We start from the raw sequence: 26,638 nt of genomic DNA on the forward strand, positions 1-26,638 counted from the left end.
TTCCAGAAGGAACGAAAGCTACAGGTTTCCATGTACTCCTTACAAGTGTAAAATTCCACTGGTCCCTGTGGGGGCTTCTTCCCTGTAAGCATGCATAAGATCAAGCAGAAAGAGTACTTGTTTTAGTGAGCTGCCACCATCACTGCAAATTGCTGAAAGGAGGAAAACCAGGAACTCTCCCCTGAGAAGCCTCTTTTTAAGCTGGCACTGAAGAAACTATGAAACTGCCTTAAGGAAACAGTGCACATCCAAGTTTCTCAAGCTTGGGTCCCCAGAAATTGTCTGGGGATGATGGGAGTTGTAGTGCATCATCATGGGGCAGAGAGCTGGTCTTGTGGTAGCAGGCCCTGATTTGTAAGAACATAAGAACAGCCCTGCAGGATCAGGCCCAAGAATGCCCATCTAGTCCAGCACCCTGTTTCACACGGTGACCCACCAGATGCCTCTGGGGAGCCCACAGGCAAGAGGGGAGGGCATGCCCTCTCTCCTGCTGTGACTCCCCTGCAACTGGTACTCAGAGGCATCCTGCCTTGGAGGCTAGAGATGGCCTGTAGCCCTCTGACTAGTAGCCCTTGAGAGACCTATCCTCCATTTGGATGGGTGACTACACGTGAGCACTGCAAGATATTCCCCTTGGAGCAGATGGAGCAACTCCTGCCGGAAGCTTTGGAGAGCTACTGTGTAGACAATACCGAGGTAGATGTGCCAATGGCCTGACTCGGTATAAGGTGGGGAGAGGGCTCTCACTGTTTCTTACCATCTGCATAGCCCACTGCATTGACAGAAGACCTGCTTCTCTCCTAAGCCCTCTGCCCGTGTGCCAGAAAAAGATAAGCGGGGAGATCGGTGGTGACCACAGATAATGGCTGGCCAATGAGCTGAGCTTAAATCTGTGGATCCCTGCTAGTGTGTATGTGCAAGAGGCAAGGAGAAAACATAGTTCTGCAATTCAGTTCTTGCCACTTCTGCCCTCTTTGTTCTCCAGCCATTGGCAGCCCCCAATTCTTAAGCTACACCAAAGAGTTGCATGGTACCCATTACAAGGCAGTGGCCACCCTATCCAATGAGAGAGCCAGCTCCACATACTGGGAAAGGATCTGTACAACCTTGCATGGATAAACACATTAGCCAATGTATGGCACACAGATTGTGGAACCTAACCTCACATTCTGAGAGAGAGCCCATTTATTATAGGACAAGCACAAAGGGTTAGGGAACTCTTAACTTGGGCATGGGTGGAGCATGTCTTCTTGAAACTGCTCTCAATTTAACACAGAACCCCCCTCCACAACAGTTCTTCTGTTAGGGAAATCACACCACAAGGTGAGAAATCTGTTCTTCGGCCATTACTTATAATTACACCCCCGTGCAATGAAACAAAGTCACAGGGATAGGAAGGGATTGTTCATTTCTTCCAGCAAAAGAAATTGTGGCTACCGCTGCACCCTTTTTTCACTCCAGAGGCAGCATAAGTTACTACAGGAAATGTTACAGAACTTTCTCACCTGGCAACATTTCTCCTTTAAAAAAAAAAAAAGGTTATGTAAACTTGCCCTCAGTTTGCAGATGGCACAGGTTTAATAAAACAGGAACCATCTTAGAAAGGAATGGATGATGGCAATCTGTCCTTGAGAAAGCATATCTCTTCCCCCCAAAACACCTTCCAGAACAGTCAGGTGGGGTGGGGGACAGAAAGGAAATGGCATCGAGGTGTTTGTACATCGAGTACAATGATTTAAAAAATCATTCCACTCAGGACTGCCTTTAAACCTCTCTCTCTCTCTCCCTCACTCACTCCCTCACTCACTCAAAGTGTCTTAGCTTTAGGGCCAGCCCTCAGTTGAGAAGTACACAAGAAGGGAGGAAATCCCCACATCGGCATTTCCACCTTGGCTCAATCTTCTCAATGCACTGAAGAATCCTGCACCCCAAGAAAGCTGGGAGGCAAATTTTCGGGAGGCCTCCTCCAAGAGCATCCTGGTTCCATCTCTTTTCATAGTTTCTCCCGTTAGCAACTTCTGGCCATCTTTGTCAAGTCTTTTCTAAACTTCTCAAACCCCCCACCAAAGGGGGAACAAATAAAACATCAAACAAACAAACAAACAGTTTTTCAAGGCCCTTCCTTCCCTAGTTTCCCCCCTCCCCACATGGTTTTCCCTCTTTTCCTTCACAGCGCTGGAAGAGTGGATTCTAGGAATCCCCAGAGGATTCTGGGAGTTTACCCACAACTGTTAGCATCCAAATGCTTTCCCTCAAACCAACTGTTTTTTCCCTCCAGATGGAGCTAAAGGATATATAGTTTCCTGGAACATGTTAAGTTACTGTGGACTAAATCCCACATGCGGAGCAGCTCCAATGGGAGAAGTTTATGAACCACCAGCATGCTTTGGAAGAAGCACGGCTCCTTGTTCATCTTGCTGTTCTTGTTTTTCACAATGCCAAATGTCTTGAAGCCAGCATGTGCCACAGGTGTCACCTTAAGGACCTCCAAGCACATGCCCAGGAAGACATCATCGATGGGATACAGCTCCAGAGTTTCCGAGACCTTGTGGAGCTTTTTGGCCAGCAGGCCATCCATGAGGAAGCCACCGCCACCAGCATAGGGTGGGTAGTTGTTCTTGTTGTATAAGGCACTGGGAATGTAGTATTTGTTCTCCTTCTTGCGGATGGGTTTGGCCTTGAGAAGAACATCACCCACAAACAGAGGCGGATGACCCTCTTTCTTGTCTTGCAGGAATTCCATGATGTTGTCGGGGCTTACAAAGACATCGTCATCACCCTTGAAGATGTACCGGACATTGTTGCAGTAGATGTCAAGCCACTTGAGGAAATGCACCTCCTTGAGGGTGAGGTTGAAAAAGCTATCCAAGAAGTCCCACTGCAAGATGTCCCCGTAGATGCGGTTCTCGTAATCCAGCAACTTTTGGTAATTTGCCCTCTCTTCTTCCTTGGAAGCGATGCCCAATAGGAAGAGAGTCCGTATCTTCTTGCCATCCACCTCCTTCTCTTGGCCCCACGTCCTCCTAATGGCCTCCCTGCGGTCGTGTTGAGTGATAACAGACTTCACCACAATCAACAGGTAGATGTCGCCATTGCACTTCTCCGGGTGGTTGATGAGCATGGGGAAATATCGGCAGTGTCGGTACAGCAGGAACTGACGGAAGTTAGGCTCCAGCCCTTTGAACCAGTCGTCCTTGCTGAAGTTGAGGTTGGCCGAGCAGTTGATAGTGGTGATGTCCCAAGAGGTCACCTGCGTCTCTGCTGCTTCAATGGTAACGGGTTCCTCCTCCTCCTTCTTCTTCCAAAAGTTGTTGGCAACCGAGAAGACGCTGTCCCTCTTCTGAGCTTTTACTGGCTCTTGGGAAATATCTTCTTTTTGTTGCTGGCCTTGAAGGAACTGACCAGGCGCTATGCCTCTTTGCAGCACGGTCACCATAACCACCAGTGCAAAGGACAGGAGGACGCTTTTGTAGACGGTCTTCTTCCTACAAGAGGACAGAAAGAAAGAAAAAACAAGGAATCAAGGCTAGACGATAACCCTCCATTCAAACATGTCAGTATGATATAATAATAAACTGTATTTGTTAGCTGCCCCATAAATTGTTCTCTCTCACAACAGTAAAAAAAAAACATCCAACAAAAACAAGTAACAGAAGACAAACTAGTTACAACAGAAAGTACAAAACACAATACTATTTAAAAAAAAAATAAATCTAATTTTTAAAAGCTTGAGTGAACAGAAAGGGGAGAATTAAAAGTAGAACTCAGAGCTCACAAGTCAGGCCAGAGGAGGCAATTTCAGTGGTCCAAAACACTGGGTGAAATATTGAAAATGTTCTACATTTTCCACCCATCCAAGACATCTGTTTGTGGCAGCAGAGGACATCAGCAGTGGAAATAGATTCCGTTACTAAAGCTGAAGGTCTACCCAGGTGGTGTCCAATTTCCGCTTGCTGCCCCCCCCCACCCTCCCTGTTTCCAAATCCCTCACATTCCAGCCCCCCTCTGGGCTTTCACCATCATACTGAGAAGGCACAACCGACAATTAAACATTAAAAAGAGAGCAGTCAAGTTTCTGTTTGCTGAGTGGGGCCTTCCCTGAATAGAAGGTGGTCTGTTTGCTGGCTAACCGTCCTGCCTTGGGATCTCCAGGACATTCTTCCCTCAAAACTAGAGCGAGGCCTCATCATCAGGGACTCTTTGATGCCGGCTGCTCTGAATAAGAGCACAGTGTCGAGGCTGTATTAATAGAGAGTTTCTCAGAAGAGGCAGCTCAGCTCTTATCACCCTGCCCAGGTTGGGGAAATGCAGTTTTCAGTTCTAGACACTCTCTTCTTCCTCTCAGCTGCCCGATTCCTCTCTCCCTACCACATGGAAATATAAACACCACTTTGGACATAGGAAGCTGCCATCTACCAAGTCAGACCATTGGTCCATCTAGCTCAGTATTGTCTACACTGACTGGCAGCAGCTTCTCCAGGGTTGCAGGCAGGCGTGTCTCTCAGCCCGGTCTTGGAGATCCTGCCAGGGAGGGAACTTGGAACCTCAGTACCTCTTCCCAGTGCAGTCCCATTCTCTAAGGGGAATATCTTGCTGTGCTTGGAAATGTAGACTCCCATTCAAATGCAAACCAAGGCAAACACTGCTTAGCAAAGAGGACAATTTGTGCTTGCTACCACAAGACCAGTTCTACCTCAGTTCATCTTCTTCCCTGATCCAGCCCACCTCTCCTCACTTCCTTTGTTGCCTCCATATAAGACTGCAAGCCCCTCAGGGCAGAGAGGTTCTTTGCAAAGCCCCATGCCCATCGATTGTGGTATACGCCAGGGGCTCCCAACTTGTGGTACTCTGGATGTTGCTGAACTACAACTCCCATCATCCCCAGTGACAGTTTATTGTGGCTAGGGATTATGGGAGTTGTAGGAATACCATAGGTTGGGAACCCCTGGTATACATCAATTAATTTATTTACATATGTGAGATGATTTTATAAATAAATAAATGACAATCAGGCCAAGGTCCATTCTGTTTCTAACAGTGACCAGCCTGATGTCCTGGGAAGCTCACAAGTTGGACATGGAGATCACCATCCTCTGCTGTTTGTCTCAACAGCTGGTTTTCAGGGGTACACTGCCTCCGAACATGGAGGTTTTGCCTAACTATTGTGTCATGGCTAATAGACCTGTCCTCCACATATCTGTCTGATCCCCTTTTGTAACACAAAAAGATCAAACCCATCTAAGATAAATGGCCATCAGTACCTCATGGGTTTGTGAACTTTACATTAATTGCATGTAGCATGACAAATTGCTTCCTTTATCAATTCTGAACCATATGCTAATTCTCTGGGTGACCCAAGTTCTAGTAGTATGAGTGATGGAAAATAATTACATCATGACCCGCCCCCCCAGTTGCCACTTCCTCTAAAGTGGGGGTTCTCAAACTGGGGTCCCAATATGTTATAGGACTACAACTCCCATCATTCCCTTCCACAGCAGCCCTCAGCCATTGTGACAGGGGGTTATGGGAACTGTAGTTCAACACCATTTGGGGTAGTCTGAGAACCGCTGAACCAGGGCAGTGATCTAAAAAGTGTGGCCGCCCCATAAATGTATATCATGCCATTCGAAGACTTGCAGTTTTATTATCCGCTCCTTTCCTTGCCATTTCCACAACCGAGTTTGCCTTTCTAACTGCCGCAGTGCACGGAACCTGAATCAGTTACGAAGGCAGCGCCACTGCAGTCCAAGAAAACCCATATCCGTGCGCTGGGAACTCCATGCCACAGAGCAGAATTTGAGAGCAAGTCTTCTGGATCGAGCTAAGGTTGGCCTCAAGTCACCTGGAGATGGATGGAATAGTTTTGGTCAGAGTTGGCAACCCTAATGAAGGCTGCTGGACGGCCCTTCCATGAGGCGAGGGGAGGCAGCCACCCCAAGCGGTGGGATTACAGGGGCAACAGCAGAGTGGTAAGATATCCCCATCTCCCACAGCTTCTGCCCACCTCTGCCGAGAATCTCTAGTATTTTAATGCTCTTTTCTCATTTCCTCTTCTGTTGGTTTGTTTCTAAGCTGGTCAAAGATCAAAATAAAGTCTCTTTCTCTCTCCCCACTCCCATTTCCTTTCTTCTCGTAATTATCCTGGCAGCAAAGAGAGGCGGCAGCGGCAGAGGAGCATGCATGTATTACAGGGCAGCTGCTGCAAAAGAAGGGGCAGCAGAGAAGGCCTTGTGCTCATGAAATCAAACAGCAGTGACAACAGGAGAGAAAGAGAGAGATCGTGCATGCAGTGTGCAGATGATGGGAGGCAGCCAGTGCTGTTGTCCACAACTCTCATCATCCCCAAGCAAAAGCTATTGCAGCTGGGGATTCTGGGAGCTGTAGTCCACAACATCTGGGATCATCCCTGTTAGGGGGACACTGGAGGCAGCATTCAGCATCCCACCTCAGGCGCAAAGAGGGCCGGAGCCCTCCCTGAAAGGCTGTTCCCTAGGTGCAGGAGGCCGTTGAAGGAGGGCTGTTGAGTCTTCCGGGCAGTTTTTGATGCCCGTATTAATCTTTTCAGGAAAGCAAAGATATTCAAGGCCTCGCCCTGTTTCCAAATTCACCTCCTGCTGGGAAGGGCTGAAGAAGCTGTCCTTCTAGTCCAGACTTCTCCATATTCTCATCTCCATGCCCTTCCTGGCAAAGCCCAATCAGAAGTAACTGATACCCATTTAAACGAAGTCACTCCTCTCTACATTCCCAAACCCAACACCCAAATTCCCAGAGCAATGTCTACATACGGCCATTTTTCACACCACGGGCAGCTAAAGAAAGCAGACTAAACACTAGGCATCTGTCTCACCTGTCTCTCCTCCCTCACAACGAGGGCTGCTTGGCAAGTACATCTGATGTAATGGTGTCATGAAATGGCAGTCCAAAGGCCCAGTCTTGGGCATGGAGAGAGACTTTGGCAATGCTTCAAGAGCCCAAAGCAGAATTGTGTTTCACCTGCTCCTGCCTCCAAACCATCCAGCACAATGCGTTTAGCAAGACGGGGTCTCAAGCACATCCAAACATCAACAGACACTGTTGTCCAAGTGAACAGTTGGTTCTCAGGGCCAAACTGGACACAACAACAGCTCCCATGTTGGTTAGGGACTCTTTCCGTGAAGGAACCTGGGAACTGTAGTTTTGAGAGAAGGCTGGGACTTTTCTGTTGTTCTCTTTCTACACTCACAGAACTACAATTCCCAGGGTTCCCTGGGAAATTGCTAGGGGTTCCCAACCTTGTGTCCCCAGATGTTATTGGACTACATTTCCCAGTGGCCAATCACCGTTGGCCACTGTGGCTAGGGATTATAGGGACTGTAGTCTAACATCTGAGGACATTAAGTTGGGAACTCCTGCTTTTAAGGAAGCCATGTGCAGCCATTCAAGGAAGCCATTTACTGTGTAGCTAGGTAAAGGTAAAGTGTGCCGTCGAGTCTGTGTCGACTCCTGGCGACCACAGAGCCGTGTGGTTTTTCTTTGGTAGAATACAGGAGGAGGGGTTTACCACTGCCTTCTCCCGCGCAGTATGAGATGATGCCTTTCAGCATCTTCCTAGATCGCTGATGCCCGATAGAGGTGTTTCCCATTGTCTGGGAAACATACCAGCGGGGGATTCGAACCAGCGGCGATTAGCAACTCTGTCTTGCTAATCAAGTCTATTTCTTTGCTAGACATACAAGATAAGTGCCCCTATCTGGTAAGCGCTGGAGGGGATGGAATAGACTTGCTTGGCTTGTTTCGAACTTCCAGTTACAGCAAGAGTAAAGGCTTTCTATGACTGGCTCCACATTCCAATGCAACAACAGCAAAGTGCCAGATCTTATCAAGACTCTGGTGTAATGATGGGTAGAATTCAGACTGGCTGTTTTCCACAAATTGATCCTGGGAATGACAAGAAAACCATCATGGAAAGAGATACCCATTCCCAGAGCAGTCGTATCAAATAGATAAATGTAACCACAATTTAACACTAGAAGATCAGGCAGTGGTCGAAACCAGGCCAAAGAATTGGGCTGCATTTTCAAGGAAACGGTTAAAGCAAGCAAAGGCCTAACAAAGAAAAGAACTCTCTCTGTGTGCCAGTCTGCCAGAGGAAGAGGGGAGCCCCCTTTCCTTCGATCTCTCCCTTCCTCCCCACCCGTGTGCCCCCAAGTCTTCAAATGTCACCGACACAATCCAAATTGCCGCTGAAGCTGCTTAGCGGTGGAGGGGGAAACTTACAGGCTCAAAAGCTGGGAGATTTGCACAAGGGCAAAAAGTTAAAAAAAAAAACCCATGCCAGAGTACACCCCATGGGTGTGGCTATAAATAAGCAGATGCTTTCAAAGAACCGAGACCCACCACCACCACCTCCTGGGGGGGCAGCTCCACCCTTCCCTATTTTCTTCATTATCTCCCTCCGTCCAAGGGGCCAATGCGGAGAGGGGCAGACACAGCCCCCTCTCCTCTAGCTACGCCCCTAATATGCCCCCTCCCCTCCTGCATCCTGCCAAAGACGTCCAGAGTTCCAGTCACAGAACCCCAACATCACCCCGAGTTTGGCCCTGCAAAGGGAGCAACAGCCGGCAGTGGGGGCCTGGGGTGGGTGAGGGAGAGATGCAAATTATTCTCTCCCCACTCAGAGTGGCTAAACCAGCTGCCAACGGCCACTTTAAGGTCTCCCCACACGGCAAGCCCTTATTCCTTGGCAAAGCCTGCATATGTGGACAATTTTCATCACATCAAAATACCACTGGCTACATCTGGCTGGGACCAGAAGAAGAAAAAAGCCAGTGCCCCTGCAGCGCGTGGCCTGCCCTTGCGATGGCAGGATATCTGCCATTGTTGCTCCCGTGCTGGGGAGGGGAGGAGGGGGACACGTGCAGGAAGGAAGGAGATGCACAGTGTGGGCTTGTCTCCCGTGGCCCAGATCTTCCAGTATTACCACTGGAAACACTGAGTACACGGCAGTGGCTGTTCCCATGCTGATGAAGGTAACACCTTCATTTAGGTTGCCTCGGTCCACCCAGCGGCTGTAGCATATGCACAGCTCTAGAGTCCATGAGATAATCAACGCCTATTCAGGGCACTGGACATGCATTTTCTTAGAAATCTTCACGAACAATGGCCATATTAGAGTTGGGGGACCGTGGTTGACAGAAAGAGATGTTTGCCCAAGACCATCAGTTTCAGGCAGTTTGGGATGATACAGATTACTTAAGACTCATTTCAAGCTGGCTTTTAAGAGGGCTATGGAGTTGAGACTGCCTTGGTAGGCCTGATGGATGATCTTCAACTGGCTATTGACAGAGGGAGTTTGACTCCGCTGATCCTTTTGGATCTCTCAGCAGCTTTGGATACCATCAACCATGGTGTTCTTTTGGATCGCCTGAGGGAGGTGAGATTGGGTGATATTGTTTTACAGTGGTTCTGCTCCCACTTCTCCAGTAGATTCCAGATGGTGCTGTTTGGAGACTGCTGTTTTGCTAAGCAAAAACTAAAGTGTGGAGTTCCACAAGCCTCCAATGCTCTTTAACATCTACATGAAATTGCTGGGAGAGATTATCAGGATGTTTGGTGCAGGGTGTTATCAATATGCTGATGACACCCAGATCTATTTCTCCATGTCGACCTCATCAGGAAATGGCATAACTTCTCTAAAGGCCGGTCTAGAGGTGGTAATGGGCTGGATGAGGAATAAACTGAAGTTGAATCCAGATAAGATGGAGGTACTGACAGGGGGGGGGGGGCAGGACCCAAGAGATGGTTTAGATCTGCCTGTTCTGGATGGGGTTATACTCCCCCTGAAAGATCAGGTACGTAGCTTTGGCGTGCTCCTGTATCCAAAACTCTCTCTGGTTTCTCATACTGAGGCAGTGGCCAGGAGCACTTTTTAGCTGCTTCGGCTGATACATCAGCTACGTCCATTTCTGCAGGTGAATAATCTTAAAACAGTGGTACACATGCTAGTAATCCCCAGGCTTGACTACGGCAATACACTCTATGTGGGGCTGCCTTTGTATGTAGTCCGGAAACTACAATTGGTACAGAATGCAGCAGCCAGACTGGTTTCTGGGACAACCTGAAGGGACTACATAACACTAATTTTAAAAGAACTGCACTAGCTGCTGATATGTTACAAAGTGCTGGTTATTACCCATAAAGCCCTTAACAGCTTGGGTACAGGGTATTTAAGAGAGTGCCTTCTTTGTCATAAAAACTGCCACCTGTTACGGTCTCTTGGAGAGGATGGTTACAGTTGCCACTGGGCTCATTTGGTGGCGACTTGGGACGGGGCTTTCTCTGTGGCTGCCCCGGGGCTTTGGAATATGCTCTCTGTTGAAATAAGAGCATCACCTCCTCTGTTTGTTTTCAGGAAGACCTTCAAGACACACCTGCTTTTGCAGGCTTTTAACTGAAATCCGTTTTTAAAACCTGTTTTATTTTATGAGGTTGTTTTTATTGTGTTTGGTGGAATTTTAATCTGTTTTTACTCTTTTATGTTGTGTTTAAAATTGTACATACCACCTAGAGATGTACATATCAGACTGTATTAAAATGGGATAAATAAAACATACATCCTCTGGGGACACAAGACAAGGTAGCCCTCATGGGCTACCTCAGCCTGTTGATTCATCAAGTTCAGCACCACACTTACCCAAATACGATGACTGAATTTAAGACAAGCCCCCTTTAAAAAAAGACACGTTAAATACAGGTTATACCTATATCTACCCAAAATGAAGAGGACTCTGAATTTAAGGTGACCCCTCCGATTTCCAACATCAAAGAACTTGAGGGAAGGGTGGGATGTGGCTAGTCTTAGGTTTGGGTAAATACAGTATTGTCTGCACTGACCATCAGCAGCTCTCCAAGGTTTATACCCCTGCTAATTGAGCAAAGAGGCACCTTATGTTTCTTTTTAGATTGTGAGCCCTTTGGGGACAGGGGGCCATCTTATTTATGTATTTATTTTTCTATGTAAATCGCTTTAAGAATTTTGTTGAAGAGTGGTATATAAATATTTGTAGTAATCGTAGTTTCAGACAGGCATCTTTCCCAGCCGTACCTGGAGATGCTGCTAAGAATTCAAACTGGGACCTTCTGCATGTGAAGCTCAACCATCAAGCTACAGCCCCCTATTCTTTTCACTGGACACGTCAGGATTTGAGTCTGGGACTTTACGCATATAAGGCGTGTCTTCTCCTGCTGATCTACGGCCCCTCCCTGAACTACTTGGAAACCAGTACCTAGCGATTGCACCACTAGTTCTGCAAAAATCAATGAAGTTCCACATTTTTAATAGCAAGATTGCTTCTCTTTTTCCTGATAAATCTATTATTTATTTTTGTGCTTCTGAAAGCTAGTTCCCCACCACGCCCCTGAGGAATCTGCTGGTCCCAACATTCTAGAAGAACCACTGGAAGTGAACACCAGGCTGACTTGCAAACGCTAAGTCATAATTGGTTAGACTGTCCACAAGTTAGTGCACTCGTGCCTCAAAAGTTTACATGTCTGCCATCTTGAATTGGGTTGGATGACATTGTCACAATCTATGCCATTGACGTGTCCCTACAGCTGCAGCAAAGATGGTTCAAATCAGTTAAGTCGTTCACCCACTTGCGCCTCAAATGTTTATCTAGCTGTCATCTTGAATCAGTGTGGATGACATCATCACAAACTATTGAGATGTCCCTATGTGTCCCTACAACTGTACTCGATTTGGTTCATATTGGTCCCGGCATTGTGAAGTTGATGGCAGTTGGGGGGGGGGACATGGACGGACACATGGACACACAAACAGAATGCCAGGTGATCTCATAAACCTATTGGAAAGTAGGCTAAAAATGCTAGTAAACAGCAGTCAAATGCAAGAGAAGACAAGAGGCCTGATCTAGTGATAAGCTTAAGAATATGCAAGATTATTGTATTGCTGGTTATTCGCATTTGCAGTAATAAGTGATAACTTCCTAGCAATCCTAAATTAAACTGTGATAGGATTTAAGAAGTAAACGTCGTCTCAATTAAGGCCTGCAGAAATGGAGTCCAGACCTGCTATATTATTTATTTATTTATCATATATGTATACCGCCCCAACCCAAGGTCTCAGGGCAGTTCACAACAAAACCAAACCAAAACATTAAAATCAATTAAATGCTAAAAACAATTTAAAACAATCTAAAAGTTAAAAAGTCAAAAAGCTAAAAGGCCTGGGTAAAAAGATGAGTCTTCAGACACTTTTTAAAAGCCGCTGGAGATGGGGAGACTCTTATTCCCACGGGAAGTGCATTCCAAAGTCTTGGGGTGACAATAGAGAAGGCCCGTCCCTGAGTGGCCACCAGGCGACATGAAGGTAGCCACAGGCGAGCCTCCCCTGATGTACGCAGTGGACATGGGGATCAAGCAGAAGAAGACGCTCTCTTAAGTACCGTGGGCTTAAGCTGTTTAGGGCTTTATAGGTTATAACCAGCACTTTGTACTTTGCCCGGAAACTTATTGGCAGCCAGTGCAGCTCCTGTAATATAGGAGTAATATGGTCTCTTCGAAATGACCCGGAGACCAACCTGGCTGCCGCATTTTGTACTAAGTGTAGTTTCCAGACTACGTACAAAGGCAGCCCCACATAGAGCTCATTGCAGTAATCAAGTCTGGAGGTTACCAGCAAGTGTACTTCTGTTCTGAGATCAACCAGTTCCCACTCTAGTCGCTCTCTACATTTTTTCTGCTGAAGAGCCGGCATCTGCAGGTCAGCAGCAAAGTGTACTTCCATTGATTCCTGACATTTCCAAGGTCAACTTCCTGCTCCTTTATTCTTTGGGGTGGAGACTGACCCATTTATTACATAAGCAGCTGCCTTCTACCGAGTCAGAATCTTGGTCCATCTATAGCTTAGTACCGTATTGTGTACACTGAATGGCAGCAGCAAGTGAACAAGACCCCGATGGTATCACCTACATCATCATCCAGGGTCATCTTGGTGAGACCATATTACTCCGGTGTTGAAAGAACTACACTGGCTGCCGATACATTCCCGGGCAAAATTCAAGGTGCTGGCTATTACCTATAAAGCCCTAAACAGCTTAAAGGTAAAGTATGCTGTCAAGTCGGTGTCAACTCCTGGCGACCAGAGAGCCCTGTGGTTGTCTTTGGTAGAATACAGGAGGGGTTGACCATTGCCATCTCCCACGCAGTACGAGATGATACCTTTCAGCATCTTCCTATATCACTGCTGCCCGATATAGGTGTTTCCCATAGTCTTGGAAACATACCAGCGGGGATTCGAACCGGCAACCTCTGGCTTGCTAGTCAAGTCATTTCCCCGCTGCGCCATTATGTGGCTTCTCTAAACGGCTTGGGCCCTGGGTATTTAAGAGAACATCTTCTTCACCATGAACATCACTGCCTGTTAAGATCATATGGAGAAGTTTGTCTGCGGTTGCCACCAACTCATCTGGCGGCTACTCGGGAGCCGGCCTTTTCCGTTGCAGCCCCTGGTCTTTGCAAGGCGCTCCCTGTTGAAATAAGAGCCTCCCCATCTCCGGCAACTTTTTAAATGGCACTGAGGACATATTTATTCACCCAGGCTTTTAATTAGATTTATAGTTTTAATATTTTTAATGCTGGGTTTTAAATGATTTTAATGTTAATGATTTTAATGTTTAAATGGTTTTAATCATTTAATTGATTTATTGTTTTTAATATTTTAAATTGTAAACCACCCAGAGACACAGGTTTGGGGCAGTATAGAAGCATGGCTGCTCTGGGAAGAGCAGAAGCAGCAGCTTCAGGGGGTGAGCAAGCTTTTCTAAGCAGAACAACATCTAGCCTTTCCCCCCTTCAAACTAACTAACAGGAGGAGGGCAGATTTGGAAGGGCTGGTTTCTCTTTAAGGGATAAGTCCAAGAAAGAGAGACAGAGACAGAGAGAGTTATTTGCCAGGGCTAGCATTTGCTAGGGCCAGCAAACTCCAATATATTTGTTTGTCCCTGCCTGGAGGGAGTGGAGTCAGCTAGGGCTGTGGGAGGCCCCACATTTCTTTGACCCACATCCTGTGTCTCAATTTGGAACCTACTCTCTACATAAGAGGTGTAGGCCGAGAACATAGGGAACAGAGGATAGCAAACAGGATGTTGGAGTTTTGTGGGAGTTTAGTGGGAAGTGTGCATTGGAGCCTGGAACAAGCCCCTGTGATCACAAGGAGCCCAGCAGAGAAGAGAATGGAAGTACAAATCCATCCCTCATATAATTACTGATCTCTCCCTCATATTCTTGAGAAAGGCCATTTGGACCGTTAAATAGCTGACCATTACAGCTGAGACCTGTCCTTCTAATAAACTACTGTAAACAATACAACAATACTGTAAACAGCCAACAAAACCAGTATGAAGACAGACAGTCAGCAGGGGAAGGGGCATTTCTGAGTGTATTGCACAGAGCACCAAATGTGTGACTGTTTGCTCCATGGGCAGAAGTCATGGGTGTGTGCTCGGTGCAAGGAGCTCCTGGCTCTCAGGGAACAAGTTTGTTCCCTCGAGACCAAGGTGGCAGAAGCAGGAAACCTGCCAGGGAGGTGGTTGGACCATTAGACAATGAGGGAGTGAAAGAGACTATTAAGGAGGATATGGAGGTTGCAGAGAAGCTAAATGAGTTCTTTGCATCCATCTTCATGGCAGAGGTTACCGAGCATATTCCTGTTCCTGAACCAGGCTTTTTGGGGATGGAGGCTAAATAACAGAGTCAGATAGAAGTGATAAGAGATGATGTTCTATCCTGTCTGGAAAAAAGGAAAACTAGCAAATCGCCAGGGCTAGATGGCATCCATCCAAGAGTCCTCAAAGAACTCAAATGTGAAATTGCCAGCCTCCTTGCTAAACATTTTAACTTATCCTTGCAATCAGGCTCTGTACCAGAGGACTGGAGAGTAGCAAATGTAACACCAATTTTCAAAAAGGGATTCAGGGCCAGTTAGTTTAACATCCGTTCCAAGCAAATTGATGGAAAGCATCCTCAAGGATAAAATTATAAAGCACATAGAAGAACAGGCCCTGTAGGCTTCCAGCGGCATCTGGTGGGCCACTGTGAGAAACAGGATGCTGGCCTAGATGGGCTTCCTTGGGCCTGATCCAGCAGGGCTGTTCGTGTGTTAAATAAATAAATAAACTAAATTATTGGATCCCCTGAGTCCCTAGGACAGCAGTTTCCAAATGTAGGTACCCAGAGGATGTTGGACTACAATTCACATCATGCCCAAAAGCCATTGTGGCTGGGGATGAAGATAGTCCAATGTAATCTGGGGAGCCAAGGTTGGAAATTTGTTGTAGACCATCTTTGTGGGGCATATGGATAACCCAGGACTTCTCTGTCCATCTGTCAAAGGGATCGCAGTTTCCTCAGGAGGTGTCGTGCAAATAGCTGGGGATACTGGTGGGCCTGAGAATGGAGTCCAGATGCCCTGAGGGTGATAGTGCCACCAGTGCCTGAAGCAATGGGACATACCAGATTGCCCGGCTTGTGCATTTGAGTAGCTGATGGAAGACCCTGGCTGAGGATCCTGGGCTGCAGCACTGCAGATTTGTTCTTGTACATCTGTAGGGAATTCCATCATTAGGTTGCATAGCTCCTTCGGGCATTTCTTAGGAGAAAATAACAGCCTGTAGAATTTGGTGATGGACAGAGGACGGGCCTGTAGCTGAGTGGAAGAGCATCTGCTTTGCACGCAGAAGGTCCCAGGTTCAGTCCCTGGCCTGGCGGCATCTCCAGGCAGGGCTGGGAAAGACTCTTGCCTGCAACTTTGGAGAACCTGCTGCCAGTCTGTGCGGACAATACTGAGTTAGATGGACCAGCAGTCTAACTCAGTATAAGGCAGCTTCCTACGTTCCTCCTGTACACAGTCCAACTTGTTTACGGCAAGACTTGCTTCTCCTTTGTCAGTCTCTTCAGTGATGACGTCAAAAACATCTCCAAGACTATGAATGGCATCACGTTCTCCACGGTTGAGAATGTAACTATTCACATGTTGTGTTCAACACTCATACCGTGAGTGTTGAACCCTAGTCAGACCCTTCTGTAAAAAATTAAACAAAGAGAATCGGATACTTATATAGTCATCTAAGTTATTTTCGGTTTCAGGTTAGCATGCCTTTTGGGAATCCCATCTCCAAAGCACAATAGCCCTATACATATGTTACGTCCAACATTTGTACAGTGCTGACACATGTACATATATACAGACACCGGAATGCAGGTGCAACAAAATGTCTGAATAAAGGCTAAAGTGGCAGGCAATGCTGTTTACTGATGATCTCAACCTGAGGATTGCGTTGGAAGCACACCATGCAAAAACCCAGCCCAGTGCTACACCCATCAGAAGGGATCCATGCAGAATACTCTTTTTGGTGCTGAGAGGATGGTACCACCTGCGTGTCGCTTTGCTGTCTAGCGGAGTGCTCAGAGAACGGCAACTCTGTGTCGTCACACTGATCAATGTTGTGGTGGAAATATTCCTTGAAATGTAGGCAGCGGAATCCGCTCCAGGGTCACCACTACAGAATTGCATCATATGCATGGATTTGGCGGGGCAGAAGAAGAGATCTTGCAGGAGAACCAGCTCCTTTGCTGGGCTCAGTATGGCTGGAGAGCTTTGCAATACAAGAGGACTTTTATTTTCGTGGGGGTTCCGTTCCCGGTTGCAACCACGGATATGGAAACCGCAAATATCAAGTTGTTGGGGCTATGGGATCACGGGGGTTAGGTTCCCGGTCATCAAGAAAACAGTCGATAATTGGCCAAATGGGAGGGGGGGTTGTGGGGAAAGCTCTCTACCATGCTTCGCTGGTCCCCCTGAGTTGTGCTGTGCCCCAGAAATCACAATTTTCTTTCTTTGGAGCCATTTTAAGGCTCCAAAAAAGAAAATGACGGCCAGAAATTACCTTTGCGGTCATTTCCTGCCACCCCAACCCACGGATATGTAAGGTCAGTATGCCGAGGGCAGGTGTCTTTTACCCAACCGCAGATAGGCGAATCTGCGCATAATGAATCTGTGGATATCAAGGCCTGCTTGTATTGCTGCACAAGGTTAGGACATCTCTGTTGTGGCCCCTCCAGACACTTCTCATGTACGAGTTGTATTTTACAGCTGAACACACCAAGGGCAACATACACACACACACACACCCCTGGTTTACCTCCAGCTTCCATTACTCAGAGATATACTGCCTCTGAATATGGAAGTTCAGTTTCGTTGTCACAGTTAATCACTCAGTAGTCCTATCCTCCTATTCTATCCACCAACAAAAAAACACATTTTTTTAAAAAGCGAAGGAAGAATTAACCTAGCATCTTCACCATATCTTGTGGCACTAAGTTCTATAACTTACTCATGTGAAGAAGCACTTCCGCTTGTCTCAGCCTACTTCGAATCAATCTCAGTTGAATTTTACTTTACTTTGGCTGCCCACCATCAGGCCCCTGTGAGCTTTCTAGCGGGTTACAGCCAAGATGCTGCTTTCTTGCACAGAGAGTGAACCGAAAATCCAGGGTATTGCTGAGGCAGAATCCGCCTGGCTCCTGCAAAGGGAAACTATTGCCCAGTGACAAACACACATACAGCAGAACACTTCCTATCTGTGCCTTGCACTTAAGGGTGCCTGTACCCAGATTCACTTTTACCAGGAACACAGGTACAGTCATTCACACATACACAGGAACCTGTGTACAGTCAGCTGTACGCACATATTACAGTGACTGAAAGGGGCTTATCTTTCAGCCTAGATGTATCCCTCTGGGTTGCTGCAAGGATGAAGCAAGCTTGGAGGGAACCCTAAACTCTTTGAAGGAAGAGTGGGGGAGAAACGTAACTAACCCGTCCAACTTTTATAGTGGGGCCACACATAGACGAGGAGATCTGCTTGACATTACTTATATACTTGAACTTCCCCAAAAGCTGACAAAGTCCACTATCTTAGCAGACAACGAGGTTATTCTCACGAGAGGGGAAAACTAGGCTAAAGAAGCTCAGCCCCGTTTTTCCCCATCGTGAAAACCAGTGGCCTCGCGGACAAGCCCAGTGGTTCTCCGGCAGCTAGCCCACCAAAGTGGCCCTCTCCTTAGCTCAGGCTAGCAGAGCGAGCACTCCGCTAACCCAGGTTTCCTGGTCGTGTGCTGCCATGGTACGGCTCCGTGCCATGGCGACACACGAGGAGACCTCCACTGGGAAGCTGCAAGCAGCCTCCCAGGTTCGGAGGTCTCTGCAGGATGCCCTGCTCGCTCGCACAGGGCAACCTGAAACTTCCGGGGGCCACACGGCCCCCCCATCCCTGCCACCCCTGTCGGCTCCGTGACAGAGCTGGTAGCCGATCCGGCCGCCCAGTGCGGCTGCTCGTCTGCAGGGAGAGCGGGCTAAGCCCACAATCCCTGTAGAACCCCCTACGGTGCTTCACACCGATCACGTGAAGCGCCTCATTGGCTTAAGTGGGTGAAGAAAATTTATTATTTATTAATTGTTAATATTATTATTTATTTATTTATTTATTTATTATTTTATTTTACTTTACATTTATATCCCGCTCTTCCTCCAAGGAACCCAGAGCGGTGTACTACATACTTGAGTTTCTCTTTCACAACAACCCTCTGAGGTAGGTTAGGCTGAGAGATACATGACTGGCCCAGAGTCACCCAGTGAGTTTCATGGCTGAAGGGGGATTTGAACTCGGATCTCCCCAGTCCTAGTCCAACACTCTAACCACTGCACCATGCTGGCTTTTCACCATGCTGCTTTTCAACGAAACGAAACAAAAGTTGGAGAGCTGGTCTTGTGGTCGCAAGCATGACTTGTCCCCTTAGCTAAGCAGGGTCTGCCCTGGTTGCATCTGAATGGGATACTTGAGGTGTGAGCACTGCAAGAGATTCCCCTCAGCAGGGGATGGAGCCGCTCTGGGAAGAGCAGAAGGTTTCAAGTTCCCTCCCTGGCAGCAGCACCTCCAAGATAGGGCTGAGAGAGATTCCTGCCTGCAACCTTGGAGAAGCCGCTGCCAGTCTAGGTAGACAATACCGAGATAGATAGACCAATGGTCTGACTCAGTATATGGCAGTTTCCTTTGTTCCTATGTTCTCAAAGCAGCTTGCAGAGCAAAATAAATGTGAAGGCAGTTTTCTGTTCCAAAAGAGCTCACAATTTGAACAGGACACACACAGAAAGCAGGGCATCCACTGTAGAGATGCGATGCTGGGCTCAGTCAGAAGAGCCGGGCTCTCCCTCTGCCAACTACAAGGCAGCCATCACTTTTTAAAGTGCCTCTTATGCAGTTAGCAGGGGTAAGGCAAAGAGACCCATTCATGAAAGAGTGGAGAGGTCTATTGGCAGCCATGCCATTATCTAAGACAGCTAAATGGAGCTTCTGCATGCCGAGGCAGTATACTGTACTTCTGACTATCCCAGCAATTGGAGAGGGCTATTCCAGGCCATGCTTGTGGGCTTCCCCAAGGCCTGCGGCCACTGAGGGAAACAGGGGGCTGTAACTCAATTGCTCTGACCCAACAAAGCACCTCTTCTGACCTGTGCCGTTTCCCTTAAGGTGGCCGCTGCCCAGAGAGGAGGAGATGAGAACAGAGGGGCTCTTGTCCTTTAAGCCCGGCAGCATGTATATGAAAGGCTTGTCTTTAAGCTCACCGAGTGCTTCATGCCAACATTTCAAATTGAAGAGTGAAACCAACCCTTGAGTACGAACGATGCTTCATCCATAGGAGGAAATGGGGCCGCTGGCAGAGGTCTAAGGGGCACCCTGCTGGATTAAGACTGGGCCTCAATGCATTTTCCTTAGCTCTTGAAGCCGGACCAAAATCCAGGAGTCCGGCTGCCTTCTGCTCCATGGGGAAGAGCGGACTCAACGCTCACCCCCAGCAGCAACGTCCTCCGCCCCACAGGGGCACCAGACGTGCCACCTCACAAGCCTCCTCCCGGTCACATGTCTCTGGCTCCGGCAGGTGATGGAGGGACAAGCTGGCTCCTTCCTCCTCCTGCTCACGTCCGTCCGTCCCTCGCCTGGCTCAAGCACTACATTCAAATTTCCAGGTGAGCTGGCACCTGGGAACAGTTGGACCCTGGTTGAGACCAAAGATTCCACTTCCCACAGTGGCAAACCAGAAGTTTCCAGTAAGCCCTGAAGTAGGGCATGAAACCCAGAGATTCCCCACTGAAGCCGCTCCCCAGGAAGAGTTATTTGGAGGCCTACTGCCTCTACTACCACTACAGATACGTACCGCTTTTCAACAAAGAGCTCAGAGGTTTACTTCTCTGTCTCAAAAGGGCTCACAATGAATCTGGAGGTATTCATCTGAATATGGAGAGTATTAGAATCCAAAGACGGAGGTTTCAGATAGCTACTGATAAGACCTCTTCTCCTCCATGAACGTGTCCTTTTGAAAAGATATCTAAGCTAATAGCCAACACCACATCTTGTGGCAGTGAATTCCACAGGGCACAATGAAGCCAAAGCCTTCAGGTCCCACTGATTTCAGCAAGGCTTGAAAATACATTGTGCATACTACCTGTGGCAAATTGAGTTGCGGCAGAGAAAAATGAGAAGGAATGGAGTGGGGAACTACCCAGGAGAGGAGAGCTGGTCTTGTGGTAGCAAGCATGACTTGTCCCCTTAGCTAAGCAGGGCCCACCCTGGTTGCATGTGAATGGGAGACTAGAAGTGTGAGCACTGCAAGAGATTCCCATTAGGGGATGGAGCCACTCTGGGAAGAGCAGAAGGTTCCAAGTTCCCTCCCTGGCAGCATCTCCAAGATAGGGCTGGGAGAGAATCCTGCCTGCAACCTTGGAGAAGCCGCTGCCAGTCTGTGAAGACAATACTGAGCTAGATAGACCAATGGTCTGACTCAGTATATGGCAGCTACCTATGTTCCTATGAAGTCTATCCTAACAGATGAGGTGATAATGCATAGCATTTATGCAGTGCAACTTATGGGTTTGTTCAAAGTATCTCCCCTTGCATGTGTGTCCAGTAAGCCCTACAACATCCTGTAAAGTCTGCCAGTAAAAGAGACGTTCCCTTTGGGGATGGGGCCTTAAGATCAGCAGTAGGGCATCTGCTTTGTGTGCAGAAATGTCCCAGGATCGGCCCCTGGGAGCATCTCCAGGGAAGGCTGGGGAAGGCTTCTGAAACCTAGGAGAAGCCACTACCAGTCAGTATAGACAATACAGAGCTAGATGGACCAACAGTCTGACTCAGTAGGCAGCAGCTCCCTATGTCCAATAGCAATGCTCTTAGTCCATCACCTGGATGTATGGAGAGGAGTTCTGTGGTGGGGACTTTGCGAGCACACACTTTACACAGGCTTAGAGGCACTCCAGACACTCTAGGGCTGACCCCAGCAGTTGAAAATAGATTTCTGCCCTGGAAACTGTCTCATCTGAAACCAAAGCAACATTAAGCCCTTAGCTTCTTAGTATAGCCTGGCCTTTTACGGCGCGGCATTGTTTCTGCTGCTGATAAACTTTATTGCATTTATTGCTTCCCTTTCCATGTTAGTGATGACCCTATCAAAATGACGTTTAAAAAACGGCATGCTTAATTAATGGATTGAAACTCAAAACGTGGGGGCAGAATAACAATTCGGTTTTTAATCTGTTGCTATAAACCTCCCAGTATTTTTAGCACAGGTGGCCAATTGAAGAATTTTGAACAAAGGTCATTTTCCACGACGACACAACAGGAAAGCAAGAAAAACTTCGTTTGAAAAAAAGCACCTTCACGCACATTAACAAATTACTCATCACAAAGCCATCAGTGCTGGAAACCGCACAAGCGCACTCCGACAGGAGTCCACAGAGTAAGAGGGAAACAAGAAACCCAGGAAGCCACACACAGGAAGAGACTTCTTTACAGCCACCAATGCGAACCCTTCACTTTCTTTCCATCCAAACGAAATCGACGCTGTTGGCTCAACCGATTAGGCTGACTGTTACTCGGAGATAAATGAAACTTAAGCACGGAACTATAAAATGAAACTTAACCCTATCCATCAGGAAGATAAGGACTGGCTGCCTGGAGAAGACAAGGATCGCAAAGCGAGTGGGTTTTAGCCCCATTAATGCAAGAAACCCCTCCGGGGTCAGACCAAAGGTCCATCTAACCCAGCATCCTATTTCCAGTGGTGGCCAGCCAAAAGCCCATATGAAGGCAATCACCCTCCCTTGGTGTTGTTCCACAGTATCCGATATTCAGAGGTGCACTGAAAGGAGCGTCCTTTTAGCTACTGTGGCTAAAAGCCATAGACAGACCTCTCCTCCTTGGATTTGCCCAATCCCCCTTTGCCCAACTCACAAGCACAGATGGCATCATCACCACATCTAGTGGCAGTGAGTCCCACCTGTTCATACAATGCAGAATGAAGGGGTCCTTTGTTTTGTCTGCCTCGAATCTTGCCAATCAGTTCTCGCATCACCAGAGGGGGCAAACCCCTCTCCACTTTCTTCACACCAGGCATAATTGTGTAATACACTGTGACGACCCCGACTGAGTCATCTTTCCTTCTACAGAAAGCCGGCTCAAGCTTCCAAGGGTTTCCTCATCAGGATGCTGCTCCAGTTCTCTGATCTTTCGGGCTCACCAAGCGATCACAGAAGAATTGCCCTGTGGCAGGCTGGCCGCTTCCTGTTGTTATAAATCGTTTTTTAGGCACTGCCAGCTCAGAAGCCTTTGAATATGAAGTATGCCGTGAATCTCTGACCCCACGTCCAAGGGAGCAACAGTGCCTAGAGCCTGGCTACCCCCTCCCTCGAACAGAACCAGGTCCCCAGACGTGGTAGGACCACAGCCACAAGTGGGGCAGCTTGGCCCCAAGGCAGTGGAGAAGCACCGAGTGCCAGCAGCGGGCCAAGAGGGAGCCCCCCCCCGTCACCATCGGAGCAGCCCTTGGGGACTCAGCTGACCCCCCTGCTAAGCTGGCAAGAAGCACGGGGAAAGGGGAGGCGGCTGGCCACCCCCCCCAGCCCACTTTCAGGGTTTGCAAGGGCTGGTTTTGAAAGAGGTCTAGCTAGCCCCCACCAGGGTGGTGAGGCAAGGCAACATTTGGTGCCTTGCTCGGGCATTGGGCTGCCTTTGGTCACAATGGCCAGTGGGGGGATGATGGGAGTTGTAGTCCGACCACAGCTGGGGGGGTCAAGGTTGGGCACCCCTCTCTGCGGAAATCCTGGTTCTGGCAGCAAAACCCCAGGATTTGAGAGGGGGGGGTCTTTTCCCAGCTCTACCTGGGGGTACTGCCAGGAACTGCATCTGGAATTTCCTACATGCAAAATGTGTGCCCTACACCGAGCTAGAGAAGCCGCCACTGCTGCAACTACAGAGCTTCAAGTTCAAGACTAGGGAGAGATTTGAACCCAGATCTCCCTAGTCCAAAGCTGCAATCCTGATTACGCTCATTAGAGAGGAAGCCACACTGAGTTCTTCAGGACTTACTTCTGTGTAAGCATGCTTGGGGGGGGTCACACCACGAGCCCCTCTCTCTTTCCACCACCACACCAACTCTCGAGCGACTGGCCCAAACGCACTTACTAGGGAGTAAGCTCCATTGAGCCCAATGGAACTGACCTCTGAGTAAACATCCTTAGGATGGCACTTTCAATATCTGTTGCTTCGGAATACAGTCCCCGAACGACAAGGGTGTAGGGCGGAATTTCTTGGTTAGGCATTTGGGCTGGGATTCCTTTTATTATTATTATTATTATTATTATTAGGGGGGAATTCTGCAGGAGCTCTGAAGCAGAACCAGAAGTGCAAAGTTGGGGTTCGCGTGTTCTCCTTCTCGGGCCACCAAACTCGTCGCTCTCTTTGCAACGGAGGCAGGTAACTCTTTAATTCCCCAAATCGCTTGAAGCCCTCGCCATTGGTGCAAGTTCACTGCAGGGGCAGATCGAGGCATGCAAGACTCAGACACACACCCGGTCACTACCCCGCAGGACGCAAGCCCTCCTCCCTCCGGGCTCACCCCAACAGGATGCCCCAGAGAGAGAAGAGTGTCGCTTGGCGTGTCCAAGAACGGGGCGACGCTGGTCCAACCTTGCCTCCACAAAGGGGACGGAGCCGCTCTGGGGCCATCCAGGCAAGTGCAAGGGAAACGGCTCGCGACGAAGCCGAGGTAGTCGAGGGGAAATGTTGCAGCCGCGTGCGAAGCAGCAGCAGTTCCTCCTCGCAACCTCGGAAGCTGCCTTCGACCGAGTCGGAGGCTCGGTCCATCTAGCTCAGTCCTGTCTACCCAGACTGGCAGCGGCTTCCCGGCGCTCCATGGGGATGATGGAGTGGAGCAAAACCAGACACGGGCAAGCAGACCACCCCGCTCCCAGGAAAAGCACTCACCACTGGAACATGCTGCTAAGCCTGGGTTGCATCCGGGGGCAGAACTCCGCTGCTCTCTGCCGCCGCCGCCGCTCGCCGCTGTTCCTGCGGAGGAGAGAGAAAGAGAGAGAGAGCCTCGCTCCTCGCTCTAGGGCGACCCTCCCCTCGGAGCGCGCAACTGGCTCAGCCGCGGGGAGGTGGGGCCACCAGGGAGGTGTGGGGACTTGAGGCTGCAGGTACTATTAACCCTTCAGGCTCGGTCACTGGCCCCTTCCAAATCCAGATTCACCCTCCGCCGAGGACATGGAGGGGAGGGCAGGGCAGGGCGCTCGAAGAGCAGCTTCTCTGGGACTGGCAGGGTGGGTGCAAGCTTGCGGGTGGCGAAGGATTCTTCATCAGGGAGCGGGCAGGATAAAAGTCTTCTTAATCAGCCTTCTTAGCTGGTTTTGCCTTTTTTAAATAAATAAAATAAATGTTTTGCATTGCAGTGTATTAGTAATACATACTACTACAAGTGTGTCGGAATATAATAAACAATAACCATGGCAGTTCGGAAGGCAGCCTTCACACGACGGGAGGCCTGTGTGGGTGCAGTGGTTAGAATGCTGGTCTAGGACTAAATTCAAATCCCCATTCAGCTGTGAAAGTCATTGGATCATTCTGGGCCAGTCATCTATCAGCCTAACCCTACCTTGCAGGGTTGTTGTGAGGATAAACGTTTCATGGGCAAACCCCTGCTAACTGGGCAAAGAGGCACCTTTTACCGTGGTGATTCTGTTTATTTAGCAGGGGGAGAGTAACTGGCCCTCTCCACCCCCAGCACAGTACTTCCAGTGACTGTTGTTGGTGTGTGTCCCTATGTTTCTTTTTAGAATGTGAGCCCTTTGGGGACAGGGAGCCATCTTATTTGTTTGTTATCTCTCTTTGTAAACCGCCCTGAGCCATTTTTGGAAGGGCGGTATAGAAATTGAATTATTATTATTATTATTATTATTTTATTTTATTTTATTTTATTTTATTTTATTTTTATTTATTTTCACACTTATATCCCACTTTTCCTCCGAGTAGCTCATGGTTATTTTTATGGTTATTTTGGTTATCATGGTTATCATGGTTATTTTTAACATGCTTATTTTTATCCTCACAACAACCCTGTGAGGGAGGTTAGGCTGAGAGATACATGACTGGCTCAGAGTAACCCAGTGAGTTTCATGGTTGAATGGGGATTCAAACTCAAGTCTTCCCAGTCCTCCTTGGAGGAAGAGTGAGATATAAACGTGAAAATAAAATAGATATTTTAAATACATACGAAATGGGTGGAAGAGGAGGTGGAGATCTCTTCTTCCCAGCAACTGGGAAATAATGGGTATATCTGTTGGTGCTTAAAGAACCAATGTGGGATCCTAGTTCCCACCGTTTTTGTTATCAGGGTTTCTGTGCCTTTAGCAGCTGCCTGAGATATTCAACAGTCACAGCTTTGCAACATGGAGCAGAATTATGGGGGGGGACTTCTTCACCTGTTGAGTTTTGACTCAGGAAACTTCTGCAGGCCCAGAAATCTCACATTTCAGCCTCCACTTGCACATTTATTATATTCCTTTTATAATGTGTTGGTCTCTTGCTTTAGAAATTTTGTTTTTAGCCTTGCTGTAACCTGCCTTGGGGTTGCACCTGCAAGAAAGGCAGGATATACATTTAAATACATACCTGCATACATGAGTTACACAGAGGCGTATCTAGGGAAAATAGCGACTAGGGCAAACACTGAAATTGCGCCCCCTGTCCAAACATCTCACACCCATCTTTCAGATAACTTTACCATAATATCAGCTGAAAAATACAAGTCAGGCTCGTTAATCTATTAATATTTCAAAAACTATTTAGCAGTTGACTTAGCCAGACCAAAAAATGCTGGAAAACTACCAAATTTCAGTATGCTGGGGCTCATGAAATACCCAAATACTATGTGGAGGTGTACTTGGAAAACTAAACAGAAGTGGCTGTCTAATTCTCTACTATGCATCATAGCATCACCATTACATAAGTTTTAAAAATAAATGGAGAATTTGACTTTTCCCAGATACTCTGAAAATAATTAAAGGATATGCAGAGTAAACTGTGTTACTGCTTGGAATATATCCTAGCATTTCAGAAAGACAGTTAAAATGAGAGCAAGAGAGCAAGAAACTCCCAGTGGGCCTTCATACTCAGGATTTCACACTGATTCAAAGACAAACTAACCATTAATAGCCATATTATTAAGACAGCACATTTAACTCACTTAT

General features: G+C 47.9%; 1 protein-coding gene across 1 annotated transcript; it reads right to left on the reverse strand.

Moving 5' to 3' along the window:
• Positions 1–1,167: 1,167 nt before the first annotated feature.
• Positions 1,168–24,532, reverse strand: B3GNT7 (UDP-GlcNAc:betaGal beta-1,3-N-acetylglucosaminyltransferase 7). The gene is made up of 2 exons (XM_053310428.1): positions 24,375–24,532; positions 1,168–3,485 (listed from the first exon to the last, which is right to left on the reverse strand). Exons 1-2 carry the CDS (start codon positions 24,404–24,406, stop codon positions 2,285–2,287), a joined length of 1,233 nt encoding a protein of 410 aa, XP_053166403.1. The 5' UTR covers positions 24,407–24,532; the 3' UTR covers positions 1,168–2,284.
• Positions 24,533–26,638: the final 2,106 nt, after the last annotated feature.

The sequence above is a fragment of the Hemicordylus capensis genome, chromosome 3 (genome assembly GCF_027244095.1).
Source record: "Hemicordylus capensis ecotype Gifberg chromosome 3, rHemCap1.1.pri, whole genome shotgun sequence".
NCBI lineage: Eukaryota > Metazoa > Chordata > Lepidosauria > Squamata > Cordylidae > Hemicordylus > Hemicordylus capensis.